Raw genomic sequence first — 27,497 nt, 5'->3', positions numbered from 1 at the left:
GCATCTTTTAACGTGTCTTTTCCTTCCCTTAGTCTGGAAGGTGTTGTCAATCCCGTGGTATGAGGACAAGATTCATCCCTTAGTGCATCCTGAGTTTTGATATGTTGTGCTCTTGTTTTCTTTTGTCTCAAGATATTTCTGATTTCTCTTGCAATTTCTTCTTTGACCCACTGATTAAGAGTGTTTTGTTTAACCTCTATACGTTTTCCATTCCTCCACCTGTTGTTGACTTATAACTTTATTCCATTCCAACCAGGGAAAGTCCTTTGTACAATTTTTTTATTATTAATTAAAAAAAATTAACTAACATAACATTTAGAAATCATTCCATTCTACATATATAATCAGTAATTCTTAATATCATCACATAGATGTATGATCATCATTTCTTAGTACATTTGCATCAGTTTAGAAAAAGAAATAGCAAGACAACAGAAAAAGAAATAAAATGATAATAGAGAGAAAAAATAAAAATAAAAAATAAAAAAATTAAATAAAAAATTTATAAAAAAAACTATAGCTCAGATGCAGCTTCATTGTTTTAACATAATTACATTACAATTAGGTAGTATTGTGCTGTTCATTTTTGAGTTTTTGTATCCAGTCCTGTTGCACAGTCTGTATCACTTCAGCTCCAATTACCCATTATCTTACCCTGTTTCTAACTCCTGATGGTCTCTGTTACCAATGACATATTCCAAGTTTATTCTCGAATGTTGGTTCACATCAGTGGGACCATACAGTATTTGTCCTTTAGTTTTTGGCTAGTCTCACTCAGCATGATGTTCTCTAGGTCCATCCATGTTATTACATGTTTCATAAGTTTATTCTGTCTTAAAGCTGCATAATATTCCATCGTATGTATATACCACAGTTTGTTTAGCCACTTGTCTATTGATGTACGTTTTGGCTGTTTCCATCTCTTTGCGATTGTAAATAATGCTGCTATAAACATTGGTGTGCAAATGTCCGTTTGTGTCTTTGCCCTTAAGTCCTTTGAATAGATACCTAGCAATGGTATTGCTGGGTCGTATGGCAATTCTATATTCAGCTTTTTGAGGAACCGCCAAACTGTCTTCCACAGTGGTTGCACCATTTGACAATCCCACCAACAGTGGATAAGTGTGCCTCTTTCTCCGCATCCTCTCCAGCACTTGTCATTTTCCGTTTTGTTGATAATGGCCATTCTGGTGGGTGTGAGATGATATCTCATTGTGGTTTTGATTTGCATTTCTCTAATGGCCAGGGACATTGAGCATCTCTTCATGTGCCTTTTGGCCATTTGTATTTCCTCTTCTGATAGGTGTCTGTTCAAGTCTTTTTTCCCATTTTGTAATTGGGTTGGCTGTCTTTTTGTTGTTGAGTTGAACAATCTCTTTATAAATTCTGGATACTAGACCTTTATCTGATATGTCGTTTCCAAATATTGTCTCCCATTGTGTAGGCTGTCTTTCTACTTTCTTGATGAAGTTCTTTGATGCACAAAAGTGTTTAATTTTGAGGAGCTCCCCTTTATTTATTTATTTCTTCAGTGCTCTTGCTTTAGGTTTAAGGTCCATAAAACCGCCTCCAGTTGTAAGATCCATAAGATATCTCCCAACATTTTCCTCTAACTGTTTTATGGTCTTAGACCTAATGTTTAGATCTTTGATCCATTTTGAGTTAACTTTTGTATAGGGTGTGAGAGATGGGTCTTCTTTCATTCTTTTGCATATGGATATCCAGTTCTCTAGGCACCATTTATTGAAGAGACTGCTCTGTCCCAGGTGAGTTGGCTTGGCTGCCTTATCAAAGATCAAATGTCCATAGATGAGAGGGTCTATATCTGAGCACTCTTCGATTCCATTGGTCGATATATCTATCTTTATGCCAATACCATGCTGTTTTGACCACTGTGGCTTCATAATATGCCTTAAAGTCAGGCAGCGCGAGACCTCCAGCTTCGTTTTTTTTCCTCAAGATGTTTTTAGCAATTCGGGGCACCCTGCCCTTCCAGATAAATTTGCTTATTGGTTTTTCTATTTCTGAAAAATAAGTTGTTGGGATTTTGATTGGTATTGGTTGAATCTGTAAGTCAATTTAGGTAGAATTGACATCTTAACTATATTTAGTCTTCCAATCCATGAACACGGTATGCCCTTCCATCTATTTAGGTCTTCTGTGATTTCTTTTAACACTTTTTTGTAGTTTTCTTTGTATAGGTCTTTTCTTTCTTTAATTAAATTTATTCCTAAGTATTTTATTCTTTTAGTTGCAATTGTAAATGGTATTCGTTTCTTGATTTCCCCCTCAGCTTGTTCATTGCTAGTGTATAGAAATGCTACAGATTTTTGAATGTTGATCTTGTAACCTGCTACTTTGCTGTATTCATTTATTAGCTCTAGTAGTTTTGTTGTGGATTTTTCCGGGTTTTCGACGTATAGTATCATATCATCTGCAAACAGTGATAGTTTTACTTCTTCCTTTCCAATTTTGATGCCTTGTATTTCCTTTTCTTGTCTTATTGCTCTGGCTAGAACCTCCAACATGATATTGAATAATAGTGGTGATAGTGGACATCCTTGTCTTGTTCCTGATATTAGGGGGAAAGTTTTCAATTTTTCCCCATTGAGGATGATATTAGCTGTGGGTTTTTCATATATTCCCTTTATCATTTTAAGGAAGTTCCCTTGTATTCCTATCCTTTGAAGTGTTTTCAACAGGAAAGGATGTTGAATCTTGTCGAATGCCTTCTCTGCATCAATTGAGATGATCATGTGATTTTTCTGCTTTGATTTGTTGATATGGTGTATTACATTAATTGATTTTCTTATGTTGAACCATCCTTGCATACCTGGGATGAATCCTACTTGGTCATGATGTATAATTCTTTAATGTGTTGCTGGATTTGATTTGCTAGAATTTTGTTGAGGATTTTTGCATCTATATTCATTAGAGAGATTGGTCTGTAGTTTTCTTTTTTTTTAATATCTTTGCCTGATTTTGGTATGAGGGTGATGTTGGCTTCATAGAATGAATTAGGTAGCTTTCCCTCCACTTCAATTTTTTTGAAGAGTTTCAGCAGAATTGGTACTAATTCTTTCTGGAATGTTTGGTAGAATTCACATGTGAAGCCGTCTGGTCCTGGACTTTTCTTTTTGGGAAGCTTTTGAATGACTGATTCAATTTCTTTATTTGTGATTGGTTTGTTGAGGTCATCTATTTCTTCTTGAGTCAAAGTTGGTTGTTCATGCCTTTCTAGGAAGTTGTCCATTTCATCTACCTTGTTGTATTTATTAGCGTAAAGTTGTTCATAGTATCCTGTTATTACCTCCTTTATTTCTGTGAGGTCAGTGGTTATCTCCTCTTCCATTTCTGATCTTATTTATTTGCGTCCTCTCTCTTCTTCTTTTCGTCACTCTTGCTAAGGGCCCATCAATCTTGTTGATTTTCTCATAGAACCAACTTCTGGTCTTATTGATTTTCTCTATTGTTTTCATGTTCTCAATTTCATTTATTTCTGCTCTAATCTTTGTTATTTCTTTCCGTTTGCTTGCTTTGGGGTTAGTTTGCTGTTCTTTCTCCAGTTCTTCCAAGTGGACAGTTAATTCCCGGATTTTTGCCCTTTCTTCTTTTTTGCTATAGGCATTTAGGGCAATAAATTTCCCTCTTAGCACTGCCTTTGCTGCATCCCATAGGTTTTGATATGTTGTGTTTTCATTTTTATTCGCCTCGAGATATTTACTAATTTCTCTTGTAATTTCTTCCTTGACCCACTGGTTGTTTAAGAGTGTGTTGTTGAACCTCCACGTATTTGTGAATTTTCTGGTACTTTGTCTATTATTGATTTCCAACTTCATTCCTTTATGATCCGAGAAAGTGTTGTGTATGATTTCAGTCTTTTTAAATTTGTTGAGACTTGCTTTGTGATCCAGCATATGGTCTATCTTTGAGAATGATCCATGAGCACTTGAGAAAAAGGTGTATCCTGCTGTTGTGGGGTGTAATGTCCTATAAATGTCTGTTAAGTCTAGCTCATTTATTGTAATATTCAAATTCTCTGTTTCTTAATGATCCTCTGTCTAGATGTTCTGTCCATTGATGAGAGTGGAGAATTGACGTCTCCAACTATTATGGTAGATGTGTATATTTCCCTTTTCAGTGATTGCAGTGTATTCCTCATGTATTTTGGGGCATTCTGATTCGGTGCGTAAATATTTATGATTGTTATGTCTTCTTGTTGAATTGTTCCCTTTATTAGTAGATAGTATCCTTCTTTGTCTCTTTTAACTGTTTTACATTTGAAGTCTAATTATGGATATAAGTATAGCTACTCCTGCTCTTTTCTGGTTGTTATTTGCATGAAATATCTTTTCCCAACCTTTCACTTTCAACCTATGTTTATCTTTGGGTCTAAGATGTGTTTCCTGTAGACAGCATATAGAAGGATCCTGTTTTTAAATCCATTCTGCCAATCTATGTGTTTTGATTGGGGAATTCAATCCATTAACATTTAGTGTTATTACTGTTTGGGTAATACTTTCCTCTTTTTGCCTTTTGTATTATATATGTCATCTGATTTTCCTTCTTTCTACACTCTTCTCCATACCTCTCTCTTCTGTCTTTTCGTATCTGACTCTAGTGCTCCCTTTAGTATTTCTTGCAGAGCTGGTCTCTTGGTCACAAGTTCTCTCAGTGACTTTTTGTCTATAAATGTTTTAATTTCTCCCTCGTTTTTGAAGGACAATTTTGCTGGATATAGAGGTCTTGGTTGGCAGTTTTTCTCTTTTAGTAATTTAAATATATCATCCCACTGTCTTCTTGCTTCCATGGTTTCTGCTGAGAAATCTACACATAGTCTTATTGGGTTTCCCTTGTATGTGATGGATTGTTTTTCTCTTGCTGTTTTCAAGATCCTCTCTTTCTCTTTGACCTCTGACATTCTAACTAGTAATGTCTTGGAGAACACTTATTTGGATCTGTTCTCTTTGGGGTGCACTGCACTTCTTGAATCTGTAATTTTAGGTCTTTCATTAGAGTTGGGAAATTTTCAGTGATAATTTCTTCCATTATTTTTTCTCCTCCTTTTGCCTTCTCTTCTCCTTCTGGGACACCCACAACACATATATTTGTGCGCTTTGTATTATCATTCAATTCCGTAAGCCCCTGCTCAAATCTTTCCATTCTTTTCCCTATAGTATCTGTTTCTTTTTGGATTTCAGATGTTCCATCCTCCAGTTCACTAATTCTAACTTCTGTCTCTTGAAATCTACCATTGTAGGTTTCCATTGTTTTTTTCATCTCTTCTACTGTATCTTTCATTCCCATAAGTTCCGTGATTTGTTTTTTCAGACTTTCCATTTCTTCTTTTTGTTTATCCCTTGCCTTCTTCATGTCCTCCCTCAATTTATTGATTTGGTTTTTGAAGAGGTTTTCCATTTCTGTTCATATATTCAGAATTAGTTGACTCAGATCCTGTATCTCATTTGAGCTATTGGTTTGTTCCTTTGACTGGGCCATATCTTCAATTTTCCTGGTGTGATTTGTTATTTTTTGCTGGTGTCTGGGCATTTAATCAGATTTCCCTGAGTGTGGGACCCAGCTGGTTGAAAGACTTTCCTGTGAAGTCTCTGGGCTCTGTTTTTCTTTTCCTGCCCAGTTGTTGTGCTTGCCTGTCTGCGGGTCCCACCAGCAAAAGATGTTGTGGCTCCTTTAACTTTGGAAGACTCTCACTGCTGGGTGTGTGGTGGAGACAGAGGAAAGGTTGTAGGCTGGTTTTAATGGCTTCAAATTGTGAAGTCCTGGGATCTGAATTCCTTGAGAGAGGTATTCCACCTGAGTTGTGTTTCACCCCTCCCGTGGGGAAGGTTCAGGTGGTAGAGAGCCCTGAAATTAGCCTGTTTCTGCGTTCGGGGCAGTTGTAACCTGTGTAATCCCAGCACTGAGCCCAGAGGCAACCAATCCTCCATAGAAACAGCCGCAGAAGGCTCTGTTTTGCCCCCTTACCTCTTTTTCAGTTAGCCCAATAGGCGATTTCCGCCTTGATCATTTTCGCCTGAGCTGAGGGCCTATTTTTAATAGTCAGAAGTTGTTCATTAATGCCACTATTGGTGTTAGGTTGGACTCAGTCTCTACTACTGTTGGAGACTCTTTCCTTTCCCTCCGGGAAGTCGCCTGTGGGGGAGGGGCGCCAGCCGCCACGGCTTTGGGAACCGCTGATCCGAGGCTCCCAGCCGGCCCGGGAAGCCACGTGTGTGGGAGCGGCGCCAGTCGCCGGCCGCCGCGGCTTGGGGAACTCGCCTCTCCATGTCTCTCAGCCGGACTGGGAAGAAGGGGGGGGGCGCCGGCCGCCAGCCGCCGCGACCCGGGAAAGCACGCGCCGCTCAGGGACCTCACTGCAGCAGAGTCTCGCAGCCGGTTCAGCCAGTCCGGACTGGGGTACACTGTGTTTGGTTTCTGTCGTGGCTCCGGGAGCTGTTCTGTACTGTTTCTAGTTATTTAGTAGTTGTTCTGGAGGAGGAACTAAGACGCACGCACCTTACTAAGCCGCCATCTTCTCTGGAAGTTTAGCCCCTTTGTATAATTTTGATCTTTTTAAACTTAAAACCTGTTTTGTGACCCAATATATGGTTTATTCTGGAGAATAATCGATGAGCAGTTGTGAAGAATGTATATCCTGTTGTCCTGAAGTACAGTTTTGTATATGTTTGTTAGGTCTAGTTCATTTATCATATTCTTCGAGTTCTCTGTTTCCTTGTTGATCCTCTGTCTAGATATTTTATCTGTGGATGTGAGTGGTGTATTGAAGTCTCCAGCTATTGTTGTAGATAACATCTATTCCTCCCTTCAGTTTTTCTAGTGATTGCTTTCTGCATTTTGGGACACATTGATTAGGACATTTATTATTATTATTTTTTTTTCATGGGCTGGCACCAGGAATCTCTGGCATGGGTCTCTGGCATGGCAGGTGAGAACTCTGCCGCTGCACCACCATTGCCTGCCCAAGACTGCTGATATTTTAATTGAGCTTGCTTTGAATATGTAGATCATGATCCATGAATCCAGTATATCTTTTCATCTATTTAGGTCTTTAATTTCTTTCAGCAGTGTTTTACAGTTTTTAGTGTACTAAAATTTGTACATATTTTGTCAGATCTGTAAGTATTTTGTGTTTTCAATGCTATTTTAGATGGAATAGCCTTTTAAATTACAGTTTCTAGTATATAGTGTGTTGCTAGTATATAGCAGTTGATTTTTGTATATTGACCTTCTAACCTGTGACTTTTCTAAACTTAATTCTAGTAGCTTTTGTAGATTCTTTGTGATTTCTTCATAGTCAGTCATGGTGTCTCTGAATAAATATGTGCCAGGTCTCCGGCCTGGCAGGTGAGAATTTTGCCACTGAGCCACCATCGCACTGCCCTGTGCAAAAGTTTTATATTTATGTAGACAAACTTGGAAATCTTTTGCATCTGGATTTCAAATTATAGTTAGAAAACATCCCTCTAGAGGAACTCATCTAGCTACTTTTAGTATTCCTATAGTTAATTTTTTACTAGATATTTGGTCCATTTGGAATTTATTCTTGTATATAATGTAAGGAATGGATATATGATTTTGCCATTTTTCAAAATGTTAGCCAGATTTCCAACATCATTTATTAAATTCCATCCTTGCTCTAGTGATTTGAGATACCATCATGATATGGCAGATCTCTGGATATAATTAGGTCTATTTTTGGACATTGTATACTATACTATTGATCTTCTATTCGTGTACCGGCTCTGTAATATTAATTATATTGTGTATTAATGACTATAGATATTATAATCAGATATATTAACCATAGGTTAATTGAAGAGTATATGTGTTTATTATATAAACTTTGCATTCATATTTGATATGGCTGGTGGCAACTCATAGTCCTTTTTCATGTTTTTTTCCTGCTGTGCTTTCTTGTTTATTCCTCTAGATGAACTTTAATATCTGTTTTCAGTTTGTCTTGCTTCAGAATAAACCTTTTTATTATGATTGGATTAAATCTATGAATTAATGAGAAAAGACATCTTGATGACATCCATTTATGTGCTTATTTGTGATCTGTATACCTTCTTTGGTGAAGGATCTATTCAAATCTTTGGTCTTTTTTTTCTGATATAGATTGTAAATACTTTCTATCAATTTATTGTTTTTTCTTTCTTTACATCAGGCTTGTTGAACAAGGAATGTCTTTCATTTTGTTCCAATCCATTTTATTTTGTGTTTTAAGAATGTGTAATAGTTGTTCTCATATAGGTTGAAACATTTAAGTTTATTCCTCAGTATGTTAGTTACCCTTTTTGTTGTAAATAGAGTTTTCTCTTTCATAAGCTTTCAAACTAATTATTCTTTGTGATTATAAAGGTTCCTCGGTTTTCATATTTTTGTATCCTGCTTTCTTGATAAATTAATTTTTGCTTGAATTAATTTTATCATTGATTCTCTAGTTTTCTGAGTGTTCTGCCATATCATTTATAAACAGGTAATTTCATTTCTTTTCCAAATCTTATATCTCTAATTGTTTTCTCTTGACTAATTGCTTGTCCAGTAGTGTTAAATTTAGTGGAGTTAGTGGACATTCTGGCCTTTTGATTATCTGTTAAACATAACCCAAAGCTTAATGTCTTAAAGCAACAATCATTTTATTATTTCTTATGATTCTGTAGATGGTCTTGGGCTCACTTGGGTAGTTCTTTTGCAAGTCTTTCATGGTTGCAATTAGATGGCAGCTGAGGCTGGAAATTCCAAGAAGGTTCCTTTGTTCATTTTTCTGGCTCCTCAGTGTTTCTCTGTATGGCTTCTTGGCCCATGATCTTTTTATGGGTCGTCTCTCTAGCAGGATAAAGCTACACTTCTTGCATGGTGACTCAGGGGTCTAAGAGACAGAGGGTGGAGCTGCCAATCTTTTTGAGGATGTACCAGAATATCAATTCCACTGCCTTTCATTAGTCAAAGCTAGCCACAAGTCCAGCCCATATTAAGAGGCTTTACCTTTTGATGTGAGAAGTGGCTTGTATTTACTAGGAAGGGAGGAATTTTATTTTTTTTACCACATTGGGAAACTAACGACCATAGTGTAAATGCATTTAAGTTGTTTCCCCATTAAATGCTGGCTTTAAGATTAAGGTATGTATGTATTTTCATGTTAAAGAATGCTCCATCTATTTTGGCTTGCTAAAGCTTCTAAAATGCAATATACCAGAAATGGGTTGGCTTTTAACAATGGGGATTTGTTAAGTTACGAGTTACAATTCTAAGACCATGGAAATGTCCAAATTAAGGCATCAACAAGAAGAGAACCTTCACTAAAATAAGGCTAATGGCGTTTGGGGTTCCTCTATCACATGTACATGGTGATGTCTTCTGATCCTTCTCTCCAAAGTATCTCTGTGCTTCTGTGGGTCCTTGCTTCTTTTTCCTGGGTCATTTCTATCTAAGCTTTCACTGTCACTCTTGCTCTCTCTCTCTCTCTCTCCCACCCCACACCACTGCCTGTCTGAGCTCCCTTAAAGGACTCCAGTAAAGGATTAAGACCCACCTTGAATTGGGAGTCACAGCTCCATGGAAACATCTAATCAAAAGGTACTACCCACAAGAGGTCTGTCCCCAGAAGAATAGATTAAAAGAACATTGTCTTTTCTGGGATACATAACAGATTCAAACTAGCATACCATCCATTTTTATTTTCTCAAGAGTTTTTAGTAGAAATAGCAGTTGATATTTGTCAAAGGACTTTTCAGTATCTATGAAAAAATTTAGGCTTTCTTTTTCTAATGGGGTCAATTTCAGTAAACTTTATTTTCCTTAAAATTATTCCATTTTGTCTAGGTTTTAATATTTCCTCGTCATTTTTAATTTTTCTGTCTGCACTTCTCCCTCTTTCCTGATTAGATAGTTGTTTGTCTCATTTCCCCCAAAGAACCAGGATTTTGATTTATTTTGTCTATTTTTTAAATCACTAAATTCAGTGATTTAAAAATCTCAAGACTAAACAAGACTAAATTTTTTGTCTTGTTTCCTTGTGTTTTTCTTTTAATTTACTTTATTGTTGTTTTTCTACTTTTTTATTAAGTTTAAAGTTCTTTTATTTTTGTTGATATGGAATCCTAAAGCTAAAAGTTTTTCTCTGATCATTATTTCAAATATCTGCAATAGATTAGATTCTGACATATTTTCATTATAATTACAGAAATTTGGTAATTTCTGTTTTTATCTCCCTTTTCACTTGAGTTGTTTAATAGAGGATTTCTGAATATCTAAGTGGCCTTTTTATGTTTTGGTTTTGTTAAAATTTTCTAATTTATTGCATTGTGACTCGATTTCTTTGTGCCCTATGTTCCCTCATGTTTTCTTTGTGCTGTAATATAGCATCAGTTTTGTGAATGTTTCATGTATGCTTGAGTAGAAGATACATTTTGTATTATTGAATTGTAGTGTTTAATATATATAAAATCTTACTATTTTTATTATTTTGTTTAGATCTCTTATGTCTTTTTATTGTCCACTTTACCTATCTTATACTGAGAAAGGTGTGTTGAAGTCTCCCATTCTTCTAGCAGCTCCTATAGTTTTTGCTTTATTTAGGTGATTGATATTATTTGTGCATAGATATTCACAATTATCATATCTATATTTTGAGTATATTTTGAATTTTATCATTAGCATTACAAATCATGTAGAATTGAACTGTACTTTATAAGCCAATGCAAAAATCTTTTTATTTTAATAAATAGATGAGTTAAACTCATTTGTATTTATTGATATCACTGATAGGGCTTCTACTCTGTCATTTTATGTTGTAATTACTGTGTATTTTACATTATGTTTATAGTATTTTTCCTCTCTTACTTGGCATGTCTGCTTTACTATATATATGTATAAAATGCTTTTTGAAAATTTCCTTTGGTGTTTAAAAGGTTAGTAATCTAGTGGTTATTTTTGTATTTATCCATTTTATAATGCCTTTAATCCCCTTTCATAGTACCTTTTACTATCAGGTCTGTCATTTAAATAAATAATGTTTGATTCCCTCTATTGTCTATGCAGCAGTCAGTGAACTTATTCCTCATTCCTCTTATTCTCTCTCTATTCTTGTTTTCTGAGTGAGAGCATGTAACTTTTGAATTCTGTTTTTACATCCCTTGTTTTAGTCTTAGATTTACAGTTAAATACATTAAATACTCACCATCTGTCCTTTGATAAGGTTTCTGTGATCATCTCTTGATTGTATGAAGCTTATCCTCTAGTTGATTTTTCATTGTCAGCGTTCCTTAAGTTTTTATCCTTCAAACTGTTTTTTATAGTCTTGATATTTGAAGGATAATTTTGATGTTGGGAAATTCCTTTGTTCACCCTCCTTAAGTTTCTTGAAAATGACTCTTCAATCTTGCCTTGCTTTTTATGTAACTTTGGAGAAGTCTGATGCCAATTTAATTCTCTTGCTCATGTAATTTATTTGATCATTTTATTTGGAGGCTCTGAAAATTTTTATCTTCAGTTTTAAATTCTAATGGTTTTACTTGATGTGCCTTAGAGTTAATCTGGGTTAGTTTTCCCAGAACCTGGCTAGTCTTTTCAGTGTACAGATTCAGGTCTCCTTTTATTCACCCTCTGCACTTCCAACTCCAGCTTAATCCTATCTTTTTCTTAGGCATCTTGCAACTTACTTTTTATATTTGTTATGATTTTGTCCTTTCCCCCCCCCTGAGCTTAATACCCTTATTCATTTCATAAACTCTTTTTAGTGTTCAGAGTGTTTTTTCATATCCCAAAATGTTTACTGAGAATATTAATTCGGTTTGGAGTCTTAGGTTACAATCTTTTCCTAATTTGTTTTTGTTTTGGGGGAAGAATTGTCTTCAGAATATAGATTTGCATTTTCTAATTTCTTATAGTAGCTCTGTATAGAATTGATTTGAATTTTTTACATTTCTTGCCATTTAAGTGACAGGTTTCCTAGTTCAATCACCCTCTGTCAGTTTACTGAAGTAGGTTTCTTTAATGGATGATGTATTGATTATGGTGGGTAAGAGAAGGGATTGGCATGATTTGTTTCTGAGTTTGCAGAATCCTTAATTCCTTCTGTTCCTTCATTGCCGTGTTCCTTCATTCCCCTTTTCTGTTTATCTGATTGTTTCCTAGAAACAGTGCTTCTTTGAGTCTGTCACTTCTGGTTCCACTCATTTCAAGCACCCTATGGCCAGTGTTGATAATGACCAAGCTTAGTGTGCTTAATACTTTGACACAATGTTTAACTTCCTCTTTCTGGGGATGGTTTTGTCTATGCTTTCTTTTTTTCAGAGATTTTATAAGTTTCTCTTAGACTTTCTGTAGTTCTCTGGAAATTTAAGTTTTATTTCTCCATATAAAAGTAATTTGAAGGCGATGGCATTAATTCTCCCAGGAAAAATGATAAAAACGGAGTTGTTTTAGTTTTATTTACATTCCTTGTTGATTTTATGGTTTTAGGAGAGAATATGGGGTGGTGGGTAGGGAGGAGAGGGAGATTCCAAGCCAGGATGTTGCCATGATCCTCCAGACCCAAAGTACCTATAGATTTTTAAAAATGTTATTACAACTTCAGTGGTAAAAAGGAAGAATTCAGAGAGATCATTCATCTTAAAGAATACTTTTTTAAAAATAAAAGTCATTTTTCATTCCAATTATTTTATATTACTTTTTTCCTGTCTTCTCTTATTGTTTAATTTCTCTTATATGAGTACTAATGCATAAACATTAAATGCATTCATAATTATTGATTGTTATGCATGTTATTACAAATGTATGTTATTACTCATTTTTAATTGAGGTCTGAACTGTAATCTAGTTGTAGGGAGATGGTATTTGATTCTGGCTATACCACATAACTTAATTGCTTTAGTTAAATTAAGCAACTCATTTCACCTCTCTGGACCCATCTGTAAAAGTGAATTTGGTAAGAGCATTTACCTATTAGAATTATGATAGAATGTGAGCAATATGTAAAGCACCCGGACCATTTAAATGAGCATATATTATTATTATCATTTCAAACACCTGAGGCCCAACAAATCCAATGCTGGGAGACAAAACATGAAATCTATCAGTAATGTCTTTGTTTTTCAGGTTGCTGGAGGTGCCAATATGAGTCAGATTTCAGAAGCACTGAGCCGATACAGGGATAGGTCATGTTTTATGAAAGATGCCCTCTACAGGCTCTTCACAGAAACATTTTCCGTGCAAACAACCATGCCTGCTATTCTTAAGGTAACTGCACTGCAGAAAGGCAGTTTTATTACTTCTTACTTGTTTCAGTTAAAAATTGATGACCAAAGACATTGAATACCATGATTTATATGCAGTATTTTGTAGTGAGATCGTGTCCTTATGGAGAAAGGAAAACAGTGTTGGAACTAACTGCCAAATTGTTTTCCTCAAATTGAGTATCTGAATCTATATGGAATCACTTTGAATCATCAGGTTTTTAGAACTTGTTCTGGGGAAGAGGATAATAGGACTGTTACTTTTTTTTTTTGGTGGTCTGCAAGGGTCTAAAATAGGACTTATTAATCTGTTAGCATGAATTCACTTTGCCCTACCAAAAGTTGTTTCTGATTTACTCATTTGATTCCTCTTATAAAAATAGGGTCTGTGTTTCTGAAAAACAACAACATTGTTCTCAAAAAGAGCAGAAAAAAACTAAACAAAAACATTTAAATTTACCATTTAAAGTATTTTGTAAATAAAGTTACCATTGATATAGCTGAACTTTGGGTGGGTTCAGGGAATGAAGAGTTTATTTTAAATGTAACTAAGTATTAAATGGTTTGAGAAAGAAAACTGCAATTATTTAAAATTAAATGAAACATCAACAATAAAGAGTCTTAAGTAAGTTATCTTGTCTTTATGATATGTCATTCTTTGCAGTTCCTTAAAAAAAAAAGGACTATTGCTACATCATGGGAGCATTTATTCACAGTTTCAAAGTAATATCATATATTCGATTCCCAGAGCCTGCCCATGCCAAAAAAGAAAAGAAAAGTAATATCATATAAAGAAAAAACTCTGGACCTCTGTTTCCCATATGTCATGAGAGATTGAATTTAATTACCCCTATGATAGAGGAAATGAATCTCAGAGTCCCTGAATGCTTACGCAGATAGAGTCTAAGGTTTATGATCATGTTAGTACAATGCCCTCATTTACATTTGTGTTTTAGGTATTCTACTGTCTGGCTTCAAATTATATTTCTAATGTTATGCTTTCCCACTTTTTAAATGCTTGCTCTTTTGTAGATACAGTCATCCCATCCCTTGGTCCACTCTTGTATTTTTCCATATCATACTCTCCTTTCCTAGAATCCCCTCTCCACTCTACCTGTATCTCCATAAAGGATACTTTTATTCAGATCCTATCTGAGATCCTACCTGAATGTGCTCTCTTAATTGTCAGAAATGATTGTCAGAAATGATTGCTCCCTCCATGACTACTGTTCTAGTTTGTTGGTTGCCAGAGTACAATATACCAGAAATGGAATGTATTTTTAAAAAGAGGAATTTAATAAGTTGGTAATTTACAGTTCTAAAGCCATGGAAAAGTCCAAATTAAAGTAAGTCTATAAAAATGCCCAAATTAAGGCACAAACAAGAGGTTACCTTCACTCAAGAAAGGTTGATGAAGTTCAGGATTTCTTTCTCAACTGAAAAGTCACATGGGGAAAATGGCGACATCTGCTAGCTTTCTCTCCAGGCTTCTTCTTTCATGATGCTCTCCTGGGAGCATTTTCCTCCTTCATCTCCAAAGCTCTCTGGCTGGTAGACTCCATGGTTCTCTGGCTGTTTCTCTCATGACTCTCTCATTGTTCAGAAGCTTTCTCCAGAATGCTTCCTCTTTTAAAGGATTCCAGTAAAGTACTCAAGACCTACTTGGAATGGGTGGAGCCACTTCTCCATCTAATCCAATTAATACCCACAATTGGGTGTGTCACATCTCCATGGAGATAACCTAATCAAGTTTCCAGCCTGCATTATTGAATAGGGATTAAGAGAAACGGTTGCTCCCACAAGATTGATTAGGATTAAAACATAGCTTTTCTAAGATACATAAATCCTTTCAAACCAGCACAACTAACTTAAGCAGCACTCTGTTTAAACCTCTTTTATGGGTGCTTTTTTCAGTTTCACATTTTGACAGCCCTCACAGTGAGACTTGTTTACATGCTTTATTTCTCTCAAAGCTTTTATGCTAAATTACAGGATATAACTTTGTGATTGTGTCATGTTCGTGTCATTTGCAGTGGTTTGCATGGAGTGAGACTCAGTAAATGATTATGAAATTAAATTTACAAATGAGGAAATGGAGGTCCAAAGAAAGGGAAATTATTTCTCCCAGAGTCACATGGCTGATTAATGACTGTATTTGAATTAGAAGGTATTGCTTTAATAACTTGATGTCCTAAAGAGTAAATGCTGAGGATTGGAAAAATCTGTTACTGTACCAATGAGCAAATATTTCTGCTAGCCAACTCAAAATCAAGACTATGAAGTATGTTAATGTCATTTGCTACTAAAAACAAGTTTATCTTCAGCTTGTGGCTGTAGGAATGAGGAATCATCCATTGGATTTACCAGTGCAGTTCACAGCCAGTGCCTGCGCTCTCAACTTAACACACCAGGGCCTGGCCAGGGGGTTACCTGTTCGTCTATTATCAGAAGTCATCTGTTTACTTTTCAAGGCCCTGAAAAATTTCCCCCATTACTTGCAGGTAATTTGAATTGAATACTTGACTGTATTTTCTACTTCAGGATAAATATATGAAAACTGTATGTTACTTAGTTCTTGTTTTTCACCCTACCTGAGAGGGAGAATATATAAGGAGTCCATGTTTGTTACAGAGAAAAATAGGAATGATGGATAAGCAATCAGATGAAAATTTGAAAAATCAGCCAGCAACACCTACTATTAGTACTTTGGCATATGCTTATAAGTCTAAAGCCCCTTTTCATGTATGTATAGTTTTTTAGGTTTGATTTAAAGTCTATACTGCTTTATATTTGTCTTTTCATTTGTAGGTTGCCTATTCATCTTATCTTACATTTTTTTTCTATTAAGGCATTTTTGTCCTTCTTATTTTTCTAATATTTTATATATTTATAATATTAACACTTTGTTTCACACAGAATAGAGAGTCCAGAAGTAGACTCACACATGTCAGTTGATAATCAACAAAGATACCAAAGTAATTCAGTGGGAGAAGAATAGTCTTTTCAGTGCTGGAACAATTAAATATCCATATGGAGAAAAGTGATCCTTGAACTTTACCTCACAACATACACAAAAATTAAGTTGAGTTGGATCATACATGTAGATGTAAAAGTTAAAACCATAAAAGTTCTAGAAGAAAACATAGGAGAAAATATCTGCGACCTCAAGGTAATCAAAGATTTCTTAGATTAGATATAAAAAGCATCCTTCATAAAAGAAAATAAATACGTAAGTTAGAATTTACCAAAATTAAAATCCTCTGCTAAAAAAATTTGTTTCCTCATTCTGTTCTTTGTCTATAAAGTCACAGATAATCTTTGCCTCCTGTTCTTATTTGTACTAGTGCAGATCAGAGGTTTCTATGCCTTTATCATTTAAATGCCAAATCTAAGTTTTGAAAAAACTCATTTGATGAGTTGTATTTTATCAAATAAAATTTTATTTTTGTTTTGATAAATTAAAAAATATATAAATGTAAAGAATAAGCTGTCCATAGACTGGGGGAAATGTTTGTTTATATTTACATATATATGTAAAAAAATACATGTCACAAAAGACTTTTTTCCAGAATATATAAAGAATTCTTAACTCAATCATAAAAGACAAACATCAATTTTAAAAAAGGCAAAAGGTTTGAACGTTTACTGACAAGTGTTCCAGTGACCAATGAGCGCATAAAAAGATGTTCAAAAAAAAAAGGTGCTCAATATCTTTAGTCATCAGAAAAATGCAAATTAAAACCACAATCACATACCCTCTACATTGGCTAAAATTAAAAGATTGACAATACCAAGTGTTAGGAAGGGTGTGCTACAACTGGAATTCTCATATATTGCTGGTGGGAATGTAAAATTGTACAACCACTAGTTTTAGCAGTTTTATATGTTCTTAAAAAGGTAGGCCTACACCTCCCATTCTACTCCTTGGTATTTACCAACAAGAAACAAAAGCATATATTTACATACAGTATATGAAGACTTAGACATGAATGTCATAATACCCTTATTCATAGTCACCAAAACCTGGAAACAGCACAAGGTCCAGCAGCAGATGAATAGATAAACAAAATTGTCATATATTTATATAAGGAAATATGCTGTTTGGCAATATAAAGGAATGAAGTGCTCATACTTGCAAAACAACATGAATGAACTTCAGAAACGTGTTGAGCAAAATAAGCCAGACACGGAGGAGCAGCTACTACATGATTCCATTTATATGAAATGTTAGAAGGAGATTGGGGTTTGTAAGGTTGGTATTGATTGGAAGGAGACACAATGGAATTGTTTAGGGTGATGGGAATTATTTATATCCCATGGTAGTGGTTATGCAGGCTTGTCAAGTCTAACTGAAATCTGTACTAAAAATGAAAGTTGATTTTTTTAATCACAATAAAGAAAATGGTCTTTTTCATTTATAAAAATCTGTATTTTCACCTTCTCTTGAAAAATTAGAAATTCTGCTTAACTCAGTCTTCATTCCTGTGCAATAGTTATGAGTTGGAGCTGAGTAGCAACTGCCCCATAAAAGAGCATCAACTCTTCACTTTGCCACATTCCTTACCACTGTCCTGTTGCTTCACACCCAGCCCTCTTTACTTACTTACTCTCTGGTTCTTATTGGCATTTCAAGTTTGTGGTCCCTGTCTCTTATGCTCTTTCCATTTCTGTCATACTGACCTATTCCTGACCTTTCAAAGAGATGTTTTATTTTTCTATTCCTATACCTTTCTTCAGATTTGTTGTCCAGGAGGATTTCCTTCAGATTTGTTGTCCAGATTTGTTGTCCTTTTTCTTTCCTTTCTGTAAAAACCCAGTTCAACCCCTACTGATTGTATTGATAGTAAGCTGAAGCTCTGTCACAGAGTTATATATGATATCTGGCAAGGACATTTGTCATCTAGTAAGTAGCCAGGCTTCAGGTAGTTGATCTGGACTGGTATGCTGCTCTCCACATGGATCCTTCCAGGGTTCAGAGGGAAGAGACCTTTCTTTGCCATAAAAGGAAGGATTGTCTTTAGGCCAAGGTGAATTTCACAGTTTGTAAGTAAGATTAAATGAAGAATTTAAAAAGAGACAGACATACAATGAAGTCTCAATAAAGAATGAAATATACAAATAATCAAAATTGTTTTTCTTTATTTCCTGAAAGTTACAGAAGAATTGTCTTCTCTCCTTAACAAACTCAAGAATTCTTGTAGATGTTCCATTTGACAGGCAAGTATAAAATTTAGTCATCTGATTATGGTGTTGACCATTTTTACTCTGCATTGTTGGCTTTTGGTTATTAGCAAGGGCCTGTTTGAGGTTGGAATAGGGTGTTTGAGCAGACCACAGAGAGGTGATTGGAAATACACTAATTCCAAAAGTTGTCTACTGAAGTATTTCAGTACAGGGCAGTGTGTAAGAACATGGGCTCTGGAGTCAGACATATTTGAATTTAAGTTCCAGTTCTTTTATTATGTATGAGCATAAGTTTTCTCATTTGTAAAACTGATTTTTGTGAGGATTAAAAACGATAATGTTTATAAAATATCACAGTTCCTAGATTAAGAAGTACAAACCATTTTCTTCTTTTTATTAATAACTTTTAAAAATTACCATCATCATAATCAGCATCTGGACAGCCCATGAGGATTCCTCTTGCAGCCTTTCTAAAAATCTCCCAGATTCATGAATTTTAAAACATTTGTAAAAGTTGCTACAAATACAAATAGAAAAATTAGAGTGTAACATAAACAAAGCCTATTTGACTTGTGGGAGTGAGATTGAAGGCTAAGTTACTCTGGCTCAAAAATTTATTTGCTGCAGCATTTTAACACTGTCTGCAATGCGCATTACATAACCACCTCTTGGGAAACTTTTTATTTTCAGATCCATCATAGTAGAAACCAAAAGCTCAAAAATAAGTCTTATTTTGACCTTCCCCTGTACATTTTACTTATGCTTTTATTTGTATACTTCTGTTCCCCTCCTAATGTCTTTCTTGTCAAATACTCTTGGTTTTCATAGCTGAGGTTTTAGAAATCCCAGGACTTTATGATACAGGATTTGGGAGGAAAGCTAAATGATTTCATCTCTACTCACATATAGTTTCACAAACTATGGAATTTTGAGAAAAATAAGTACTGCTTTTCAGGTTTGATGCTGCTAAGTTTGTTATGAGATGGCTCTGTAAACATGAAAACTCCAAGATGCAAACAATGGCAGTGAGCATCACCTCTATTCTAGCCCTGCAGGTATGTGATTTCTAAGGCAAGAGTTCTCTCTCCCAAGTCTTGATGGCGCTCCATTATATCATATTTGACTTTCTGTTTGCTTATAGCTCTCTCCTGAACAAACTGCACAACTTAAGGAAGAGGTCTTCATGGCAATTAAGGTAGGTTGATTGTCACTTTTATAAGTTTTTTTTAAAAAATCAGAGTAATTAGTGAAGAAAATAAAATAATTCTAAACAACCATAATGAAAAATCTCTAAGATGTAGTTTCCAGAGGAAACTACTGTCTACTCTTATGGCTATTTCTCCTGGTATTTACCTCTACATTTCTAAGTAAAATGCTTATACTATGATTTATGGATTTGTCCATTTCAGATGTTACCAGTTGACTTATATCATGGTAAATAAGAACTTAACCCTCCTACATGTCTACAAATTGCTTCCTTCCCCCCAATCCCCAAATTACCTCCTTCCTCCAACCCCAGTGAGTTTATCACAATTTTTAATAAATCACCAGTGTTTGCATTATTATCATATGCTAACTAATGTTGCTCAGCAAAAAATGTACAACATTGTTTTATTTTGTACTTCTCTTATTTTGAGATGAGGTTTGAGCCTTTTTCTTTGTTGGCAGTCATTTGTATTTCTTGTGAACTGTCTATTTATGACCTTTATGTGTTTTTCTTTTGAATTTTTTTTTTCCTAATGTGTAGGATTCTTTACATATTAAGGAAATGGCCTTTGACTATGATGTATGTGTTTTTCCCCTTGTTTGCTGACTGCCTGTTTTTGCTTTATGGCATGTTTTGCCATACGTCTTACTATTTTTTACATGGCTGAATTTATCATTCTTTTTATTTATACCTCTGGGTTTGATGGCATACTTTGAAAATATTTCTGCACTCTGTGGAGCATTTTTTAAATACCCCCCTTTTTTAAAATTTATTTTATTTTATTTTTTTAAATACCAAAAAAACACAAATGCAAAAATTCCTATTTTGATCATTCTGTTCTATATATATAAACAGTAATTCACAATATCATCACATAGTTGCATATTTGTCATCGTAATCATTTCTTGGAACATTTGCATCTATTCAGAAAAAGAAATAAAACAAAAACAGAAAAAAAAAATTATACAGACCGTACCCTTTACCCCGCCCTTTCATTAATCACTAGCATTTCAAACTAAATTGATTTTAACATTTGTTCCCCCATTATTTATTTTTATTCCATATGTTCTACTCGTCTGTTGACGAGATAGATAAAAGGAGCATCAGACACAAGGTTTTCACAATCACACAGTCACATTCTGAAAGCTATATCATTATTCAAATCATCAAGAAACATGGCTACTGGAACACAGCTCTACATTTTCAGACCGTTCCCTCCAGCCTCTCCATTACATCTTGAATAACAAGGTGATATCCACTTAATGCATAAGAATAACCTCCAGGATAACCTCTCGACTCTGTTTGGAATCTCTCAGCCATTGACACTTTGTCCCATTTCACTCTTCCCCCTTTTGGCTGAGAAGGTTTTCTCAATCCCTTGATGCTGAGTCTCAGTTCATTCTAGGATTTCTGTCCCACATTGCCAGGAAGGTCCACACCCCTGAGAGTCATGTCCCATGTAGAAGGGGAGGGTGGTGAGTGTGCTTGTTGTGTTGGCTGGAGAGAGAGGCCACATCTGAGCAACAGAAGAGGTTCTCTTGGGGGTGACTCTTAGGCCTAATTTTAAATAGGCTTGACCTAGCCTTTGTGGGGTTAAGTTTCATATGAACAAACCCCAAGACTGGGGGCTCAGCCTATAGCTTTGGTTGTCCACAGTGCTTGTGAGAATATCAAGAATTCAACTTGGGGAAGTTGAATTTCTCCCTGTTCTTACCATTCCCTGAAGGGGACTTTGTAAGTACTTTTCCACTCACTGATCAAATCACTCTGGGATTCATTGGGGAAATGCCTCCTGTTTTTAAACTAGTATATCTGTGCTTTCTTTTCTTTCTGGTATGTAAGATGATCTGTTTGGATTTTTTCAAGATTTAAATATCTATATTAATTTTTTTCCTGATATCTGCCAGATTGCCTTTCTACCCTTTGCTGAATTGTTTATCTTTCTTAATAAGATCACCTTTATCATACACTAAATTCCCCTATGTTTACATTTATTTCTGAACTCTGTTATGTTCCATTAATTTGTCTATTTACATGCTGTTACCATAGTTCTTATTTACTAGCTTTATACATGCTTTAATATTTAAGATCTCTCCTTGGGTTTGTTTGGGTTATCCCTGTCCATTTGTTTTCTTCTGTGTGAACACCAGAATTGGCTTGTCTCTTTTTTTTAAAATCCTATTCTAGTTTGCTAGCTGCCAGAATGCAATATACCAGAAATGGAAAGGCTTTTAAAAGGGGGAATTTAATAAGTTGCTAGTTTACAGGTTCTAAGGCTGAGAAAATGTCCCAGTTAAAAGAAGTCTAAAGAAATGTCCAGTCAAAGGCATCCAGAGAAATATACCTTGGTTCAAGAAGGCCGATGAAGTTCAGGATTTCTCTCTCAAGTGAGAAGTCACATGGTGAACATAGTCAGGGCTTCTCTCTTAGCTGGAAGAACACATGGTGAACATGACGTCATCTGCTAGCTTTCTCTCCTGGCTTTCTGTTTCTTGAAGCTCCCTGGAAGGCGTTTTCCTTCTTCATCTCCAAAGGTTGCTGGCTGATAGACTCTGCTTTGTGGTGCTGCAGCATTATCTGCTCTCTCCAAATCTCTCTTTTTCCAAAATGTTTACTCTCTTATAGGATTCCAGTAAACTAATCAAGACCCACCTGAATGGGTGGAGACATGCCTCCACCTAATCCAGTTTAACAACTACTCTTGATTAAATCACATCTCCGGGGTGTGTGTGATCTAATTACAGTTTCAAACCTGCAGTACTGAATAGGGATTAGAAGAAATGGCTGCCTTTACAAAATAGGATTAGGACTAAAACATGGCTTATATATATATATCCTTTCAAACCAACACACCTATTTTCTCAGGGATTGTGTTAAATTTATATATTGAGTTAAAAAGATTTGGAATCACTATGATATTGAATCTTCTTATCTGAGAGTGAATTATTCCATTTATTCTGGTCTTTATTCCATTTTTTCCATGCCCATACCCCTCAGTCCCCACAGAAGTGTTTGAAAGATTTCTTCATATTGGACTTGTATTGTTCGTATTTTTATTTCAGAGCATTTAACTTTTATATTGTTTTAGTAAATGGAATTTTGTGAGTATTTTATGTCCAGCCAGTGGGTCTGGGAGATAAAACTCAAGTGATTTTTAGACATGTTAATTTCTGAGATGCTTGAGATGTCAAGTAGGCAGTGGGATCTATGGGACATAACTCAGAGGAGTGGTCAGATTTGAGAAGTAATTTGAATTATCAGTTCCGATATTGGATGAGATCACCTGGAAAGAGTATGGAGTATAAATAGAGAAAGACAAAGGACTGAAATTTTAGAAGGAGTATACACAGGTATACATCATCACTGTCCACTACCCAAATCGCCTATTAGGTAAAAACACCCCATTCTCCCACCCCCATCCCTGGTGACCTCTAGTTTACTTTCTACCTATTTGAATTTGCTTATTCTAGATACTTCACATCAATGGCATCATAAAATATTTGTCATTTTCTGTTTAGGTTATGTGAAAATGGTTGGTGGAATAGTAGGAGGAACCAGAAAAGGGGATTGAGAAGGAACATCCAAAATAAGTTACGAAGAAAACCAGGAGAAAGTGATATCACAGAATCCAAGAGAAATATTTCAAGAAGATACTGTCTGTCTTGTCACATGCTACAGAGTGATTGATCATTTTAGATGAAAATAAAGAGTTGGCCATTGAATTTGGCAAATAGAATGCTTATGTTATTCTAGTGGAGTGGTAGCACAAATGATTGGCATAGGATGATGAGTAAATGGGAAGTGATAAAATGCAGACAACTTTTTGATATGTTTTGTTGAGAAGCAAAGCAAATAAATAAGGGTGGCATGTGGTGTCCAAAAGGGTTTTGTTTGTTTTAAGATGAATGTATTTTATGGCCATGAGAATGATTCTGAAGAGAGGGGGAAATTGATGGCATAGGCAAAACAAGGAAATAATTTTAGTGCTATATCTTTGTATGTGTGTGCAGGGATTGAATCTAAAGCAGAAAAGGTTGGCTTTAGATTGGAGCAAGAGAGAAGAAAAAGTTGATTGGTTCATGTTCAAGTAGGTTGATAGACTTAGGAAGAGAAAGTATAGTTTTCAATGAAAATGAAGTGAGAAGATGGTGTTGGAGGAGAGAAGTATGACATTGTAATCTAGGGAATAAATTCGTTGAGAAATTTAGTGGGATTGGCAAGCACAGTTGCATGCCCAATTGAGATTTATAGACAGATAATGAAAGTGAGACCAGTCAAGCACAATCTCTTTCAACGTTCGGATAGTTCTGGAAATGAAAATAGTAGACTGACAGTTGAGTTTCATTAACTAAGGTAGATGTTTTACCAAGATAATATAATAGAGGGATTTTGAAGTTGCTGGGAATAGTAACAGGCATAGATATAGAAAGCAAGACAGTTAACCGAGGTCTGAAAGCAACATAGAGGAAGGAATAGCAGATAAGGTACCTCTTAGAAAAACAGTTTTAGGTATTGATGCCAAGAGCTGAAGCTTTAAATTAAGGCAGACCAGGCTTAGCCACTTACTAGCCATATGACTTTGGCTCATTTATTTATCTCCTCTGTGTCTCAGATTCTTCATCTGAAAAATGGAGACAGTAGTAGTACCTCACAATTAATTTGAGCATCATTAAGATAGTGTATATAAGCATCTAGCCATGGGCCTGGCCATAGTCGTTGCTTTCTGGGCCAGCCTTGCTTTCTCTGCTCCTTCTTCCTTGCTTTCATTTACCCTATCAGCTGCCCAGGGCTATACAGGTCAGTGCCTCCAACACTGTCTGCCACTCAGCTGCCACTTGTTCCCACTTGTCTCTCCACTTGACTTTCACTGCTTTATTTTTTACTTTTTTCTTTTTAAATATCTCTACTTTGTAATGTACATAACACAGAATTTCCCATTTTAGCCATTTTCCTCACATGGACAGGCACTGGGAATTGAACCTGGGTCTCCGGCATGGCAGGAGAGAACTCTGCCACTGAGCCACCATTGCCTGCCCTAGCCATTTTTAAATGTACACCTTGGTGGAATTACGTTCGCAATATCATGGTACCATCATCACTGTCCATTACCAAAATCACCTATTAAGTAAAAACACCCCATTCTCCTACCCCCATCCTTGGTAACCTCTAGTTTACTTTCTACCTCTTTGAGTTTGCTTATTCTAGATATTTCACATCAGTAGAATTATAAAATATTTGTCATTTTCTGTCTAGCTTAATTTACTTAGTATAATGTTTTCAAGGTTCCTCAGTAAAGTTTGTAGCATGTATCAGAACTTCATTCTTTTTTATGGCTGAAACATCTTTCATTGTATATGTGTACAGTTTGTCTGTCCATTTATGATAGACACTTGGGTTGTTCCTGTTCTTTGGCTATTGTTAATAATGCTCTTATGAACATTGGTGTACAAATATCTCCCAGTCCCTGCTTTTAGCTTTTTGGGGAATATGCTTGGGAGTGAAATTGTTGGGGCATATGGTAATTCTATACTTTTTGAGGAGCCACCAAACTTTTCCATAGAGGCTGACCAATTTACAGTCTTACCAACAATGTACAAGGATTTCAATTTCTATGCAACCTTCCCAACCCTGGTATTTTCCACTTTTAAAGTAATGGACATTCTAATGAGTAGTTGGCTTATTTAAGCCCCCTACTGATTGTGTAAATATTACCCTTCTTTCACTATTTTTATTTTTGTGGTTAATTAACTTTATTAATATATTCTTTTCTGATTGGGTAAATTATTTGAAGTGATTTTATTCCTCCTGTAAACAGACTTGTTCTTATTTGTTTAGTACTGTCATTGGGTTTATATTTCATTAGCTGGTTAAGTGAAAATGGTTGTATTTTTCCTCTTACATGACAGGTTAATATGTCTGAAAGAAAGTAAAGCATAGATATTAGCTAATCTTGTAAACAGAAGTATTCTGGTCTAAAATGGGACATTGGAGTCCATGTTAAAGTGAACCCCAGTGGTTTCCTCAAGCTTTTAGGTTATGTAGTTATAATACTGGCATTGTGCTCCAGCCACGACCTACCTGCTCAGTTGCCTACAATAGCAAACTTTTCTTGCCTCAGAATTTTACAGATCCTCTTTCTTCTGCCTGATATGATCATCTAAGCTAAGCCAATATGCCCATTTCCCTGCCTGACTGGCTTGGCCTCTTTTTCTTCTGGTCTCAGTTTACATATTACCTTTATGTGAAGACTTCCCTCTCCCACCTCTTCTAAAATAAATTCTTTGGCTTTTAGATACTACCTTTAGAGGACTTAAGAAAACTTACAACTCTTCCATTTAGTTGAGAAAAACAAATTTAAAAAAAAATCTGTCTCTCCTACCTGATTAAATGCCTGACTTATTGAAGATATTAACTACACATTCCAGATAAATGAATAATGGAATTTGCTGCTGTGTACTTTATTATGAGCTTTATTACCAAGCACCGAGAATTGAATTGAGTACTCATGAAACTTTATTTTTTTCATTTAATTCTCTTAAAAACCCTAGGAGGTAGGTGTAACTCATTTTGCAGAGAGAAAATAGGTCACATAGCTATTAAGTTGTGGAAATTGGATTTAGAATCCAGGTTTGATTCTAAAGCTCTTCTTAACTCTTCCTTTTCATAGATTGGAATTGAGTCAGTTATCAGGACATGTAACCCACTGTCTCTTTGGTTTTTAGGAACTTCTAGCAATAGTAAAACAAAAGACTACTGAGACTTTAGATGATGTCACCCTCTTGTTTACTCTGAAAGCACTTTGGAATCTTACAGATGAGTCTCCAGCTGCCTGTAAGCATTTTATTGAAAACCAGGGACTGGCAATCTTCATTCGAGTCTTGGAGGTAGGAAGGCAAGATTGAGATTATATGTAAGGTTCATTTCTTCATAATAACATATCTAAGCTGTGCATTGTTTTCTTTTGGCAGACTTTTTCCGAGTCAGCAATACAAAGCAAAGTGCTTGGCCTTTTGGTAAGGTGAATTGTTTTTAATTAATTCCACTTACATTAAAAAAAAGAAGAAAACTAATACATATATAGTACCTATTATATGCTAGGAACTGTTGAAAACAATTTCTATGTATTAACTCATTTAATCTTAACATCATCTTTATAAAGTAAAGACCATTGTGTATTAGTTTATTTATTGCTGCAAACAAACTAAAGCTTAGTGGCTTAAAGCAATAGCCATTCCAGTTACTATTAATTCTGTGGGTCAGTAGTTTGGGCTGAGTTCAGCTCTGCAGTTCCTCTGCTAGTCTTACTTGGGTTTCCACATATAGCTGTAGTCATCTTATACCTTCACTGGGGCTAGGTGGTCTAAGATGCTTTGACTCTCTGATATCTTGGAATTGGTACTGGCTGTTGGCTGGACCTTGTGTATCCAGTAGGCTAGATTGAGCTTCTTAACATGGTGGTCTCAAGTATGTCTTAAACCTCTGTTACATGACATATAATAATGTCCCGTTGAACATATTTGGGACACAATAATGTCCCAGAGTGAAGTACCTGAAAATGTTGAGCTGTGTTCCAGTAGCCTTGATTCTTGAAAGCAATTGTATAATGATACAGCTTTTACAATGTGACTGTGTGATTGTGACCTTGTGTCTGATGCTTCTTTTATCCAGGGTATGGACAGATGAGTTTAAAAAAAAAAAAAAGGATAAAAAATAAATAAATAATAGGGGGGTAGGATAAAGGCAAAAAATGGGTCAATTGAAATACTAGTGGTCAATGAGAGGGAAGGGTAAGGGGCATGGATGTATGAGTGTTTTCTTTTTTCTTTTTTCTGGAGTGATGCAAATGT

General features: G+C 35.5%; 1 protein-coding gene across 4 annotated transcripts in view; it reads left to right on the top strand.

Annotated features, from left to right (window-relative positions):
* Positions 1-27,497, top strand: part of ZYG11A (zyg-11 family member A, cell cycle regulator) — a 114,473-nt gene that overhangs the window by 52,139 nt on the left and 34,837 nt on the right. For all 4 annotated transcript variants that reach the window (XR_013170971.1, XM_077149619.1, XM_077149618.1 and 1 more), the window contains 7 exons: positions 13,123-13,263; positions 15,584-15,760; positions 18,412-18,476; positions 19,399-19,498; positions 19,585-19,638; positions 26,373-26,534; positions 26,619-26,663. Coding sequence is in view for 3 of the 4 variants with exons in the window: in XM_077149619.1 (XP_077005734.1) it covers positions 13,123-13,263; positions 15,584-15,760; positions 18,412-18,476; positions 19,399-19,498; positions 19,585-19,638; positions 26,373-26,534; positions 26,619-26,663 (744 nt within the window). In the remaining variant the exon portion in view is untranslated. The remainder of the gene's footprint in view (positions 1-13,122; positions 13,264-15,583; positions 15,761-18,411; positions 18,477-19,398; positions 19,499-19,584; positions 19,639-26,372; positions 26,535-26,618; positions 26,664-27,497) is intronic.

The sequence above is a fragment of the Tamandua tetradactyla genome, chromosome 2 (assembly GCF_023851605.1).
Source record: "Tamandua tetradactyla isolate mTamTet1 chromosome 2, mTamTet1.pri, whole genome shotgun sequence".
Classification (NCBI taxonomy): domain Eukaryota; kingdom Metazoa; phylum Chordata; class Mammalia; order Pilosa; family Myrmecophagidae; genus Tamandua; species Tamandua tetradactyla.
This window is presented reverse-complemented; position numbering and strand designations above follow the sequence as displayed.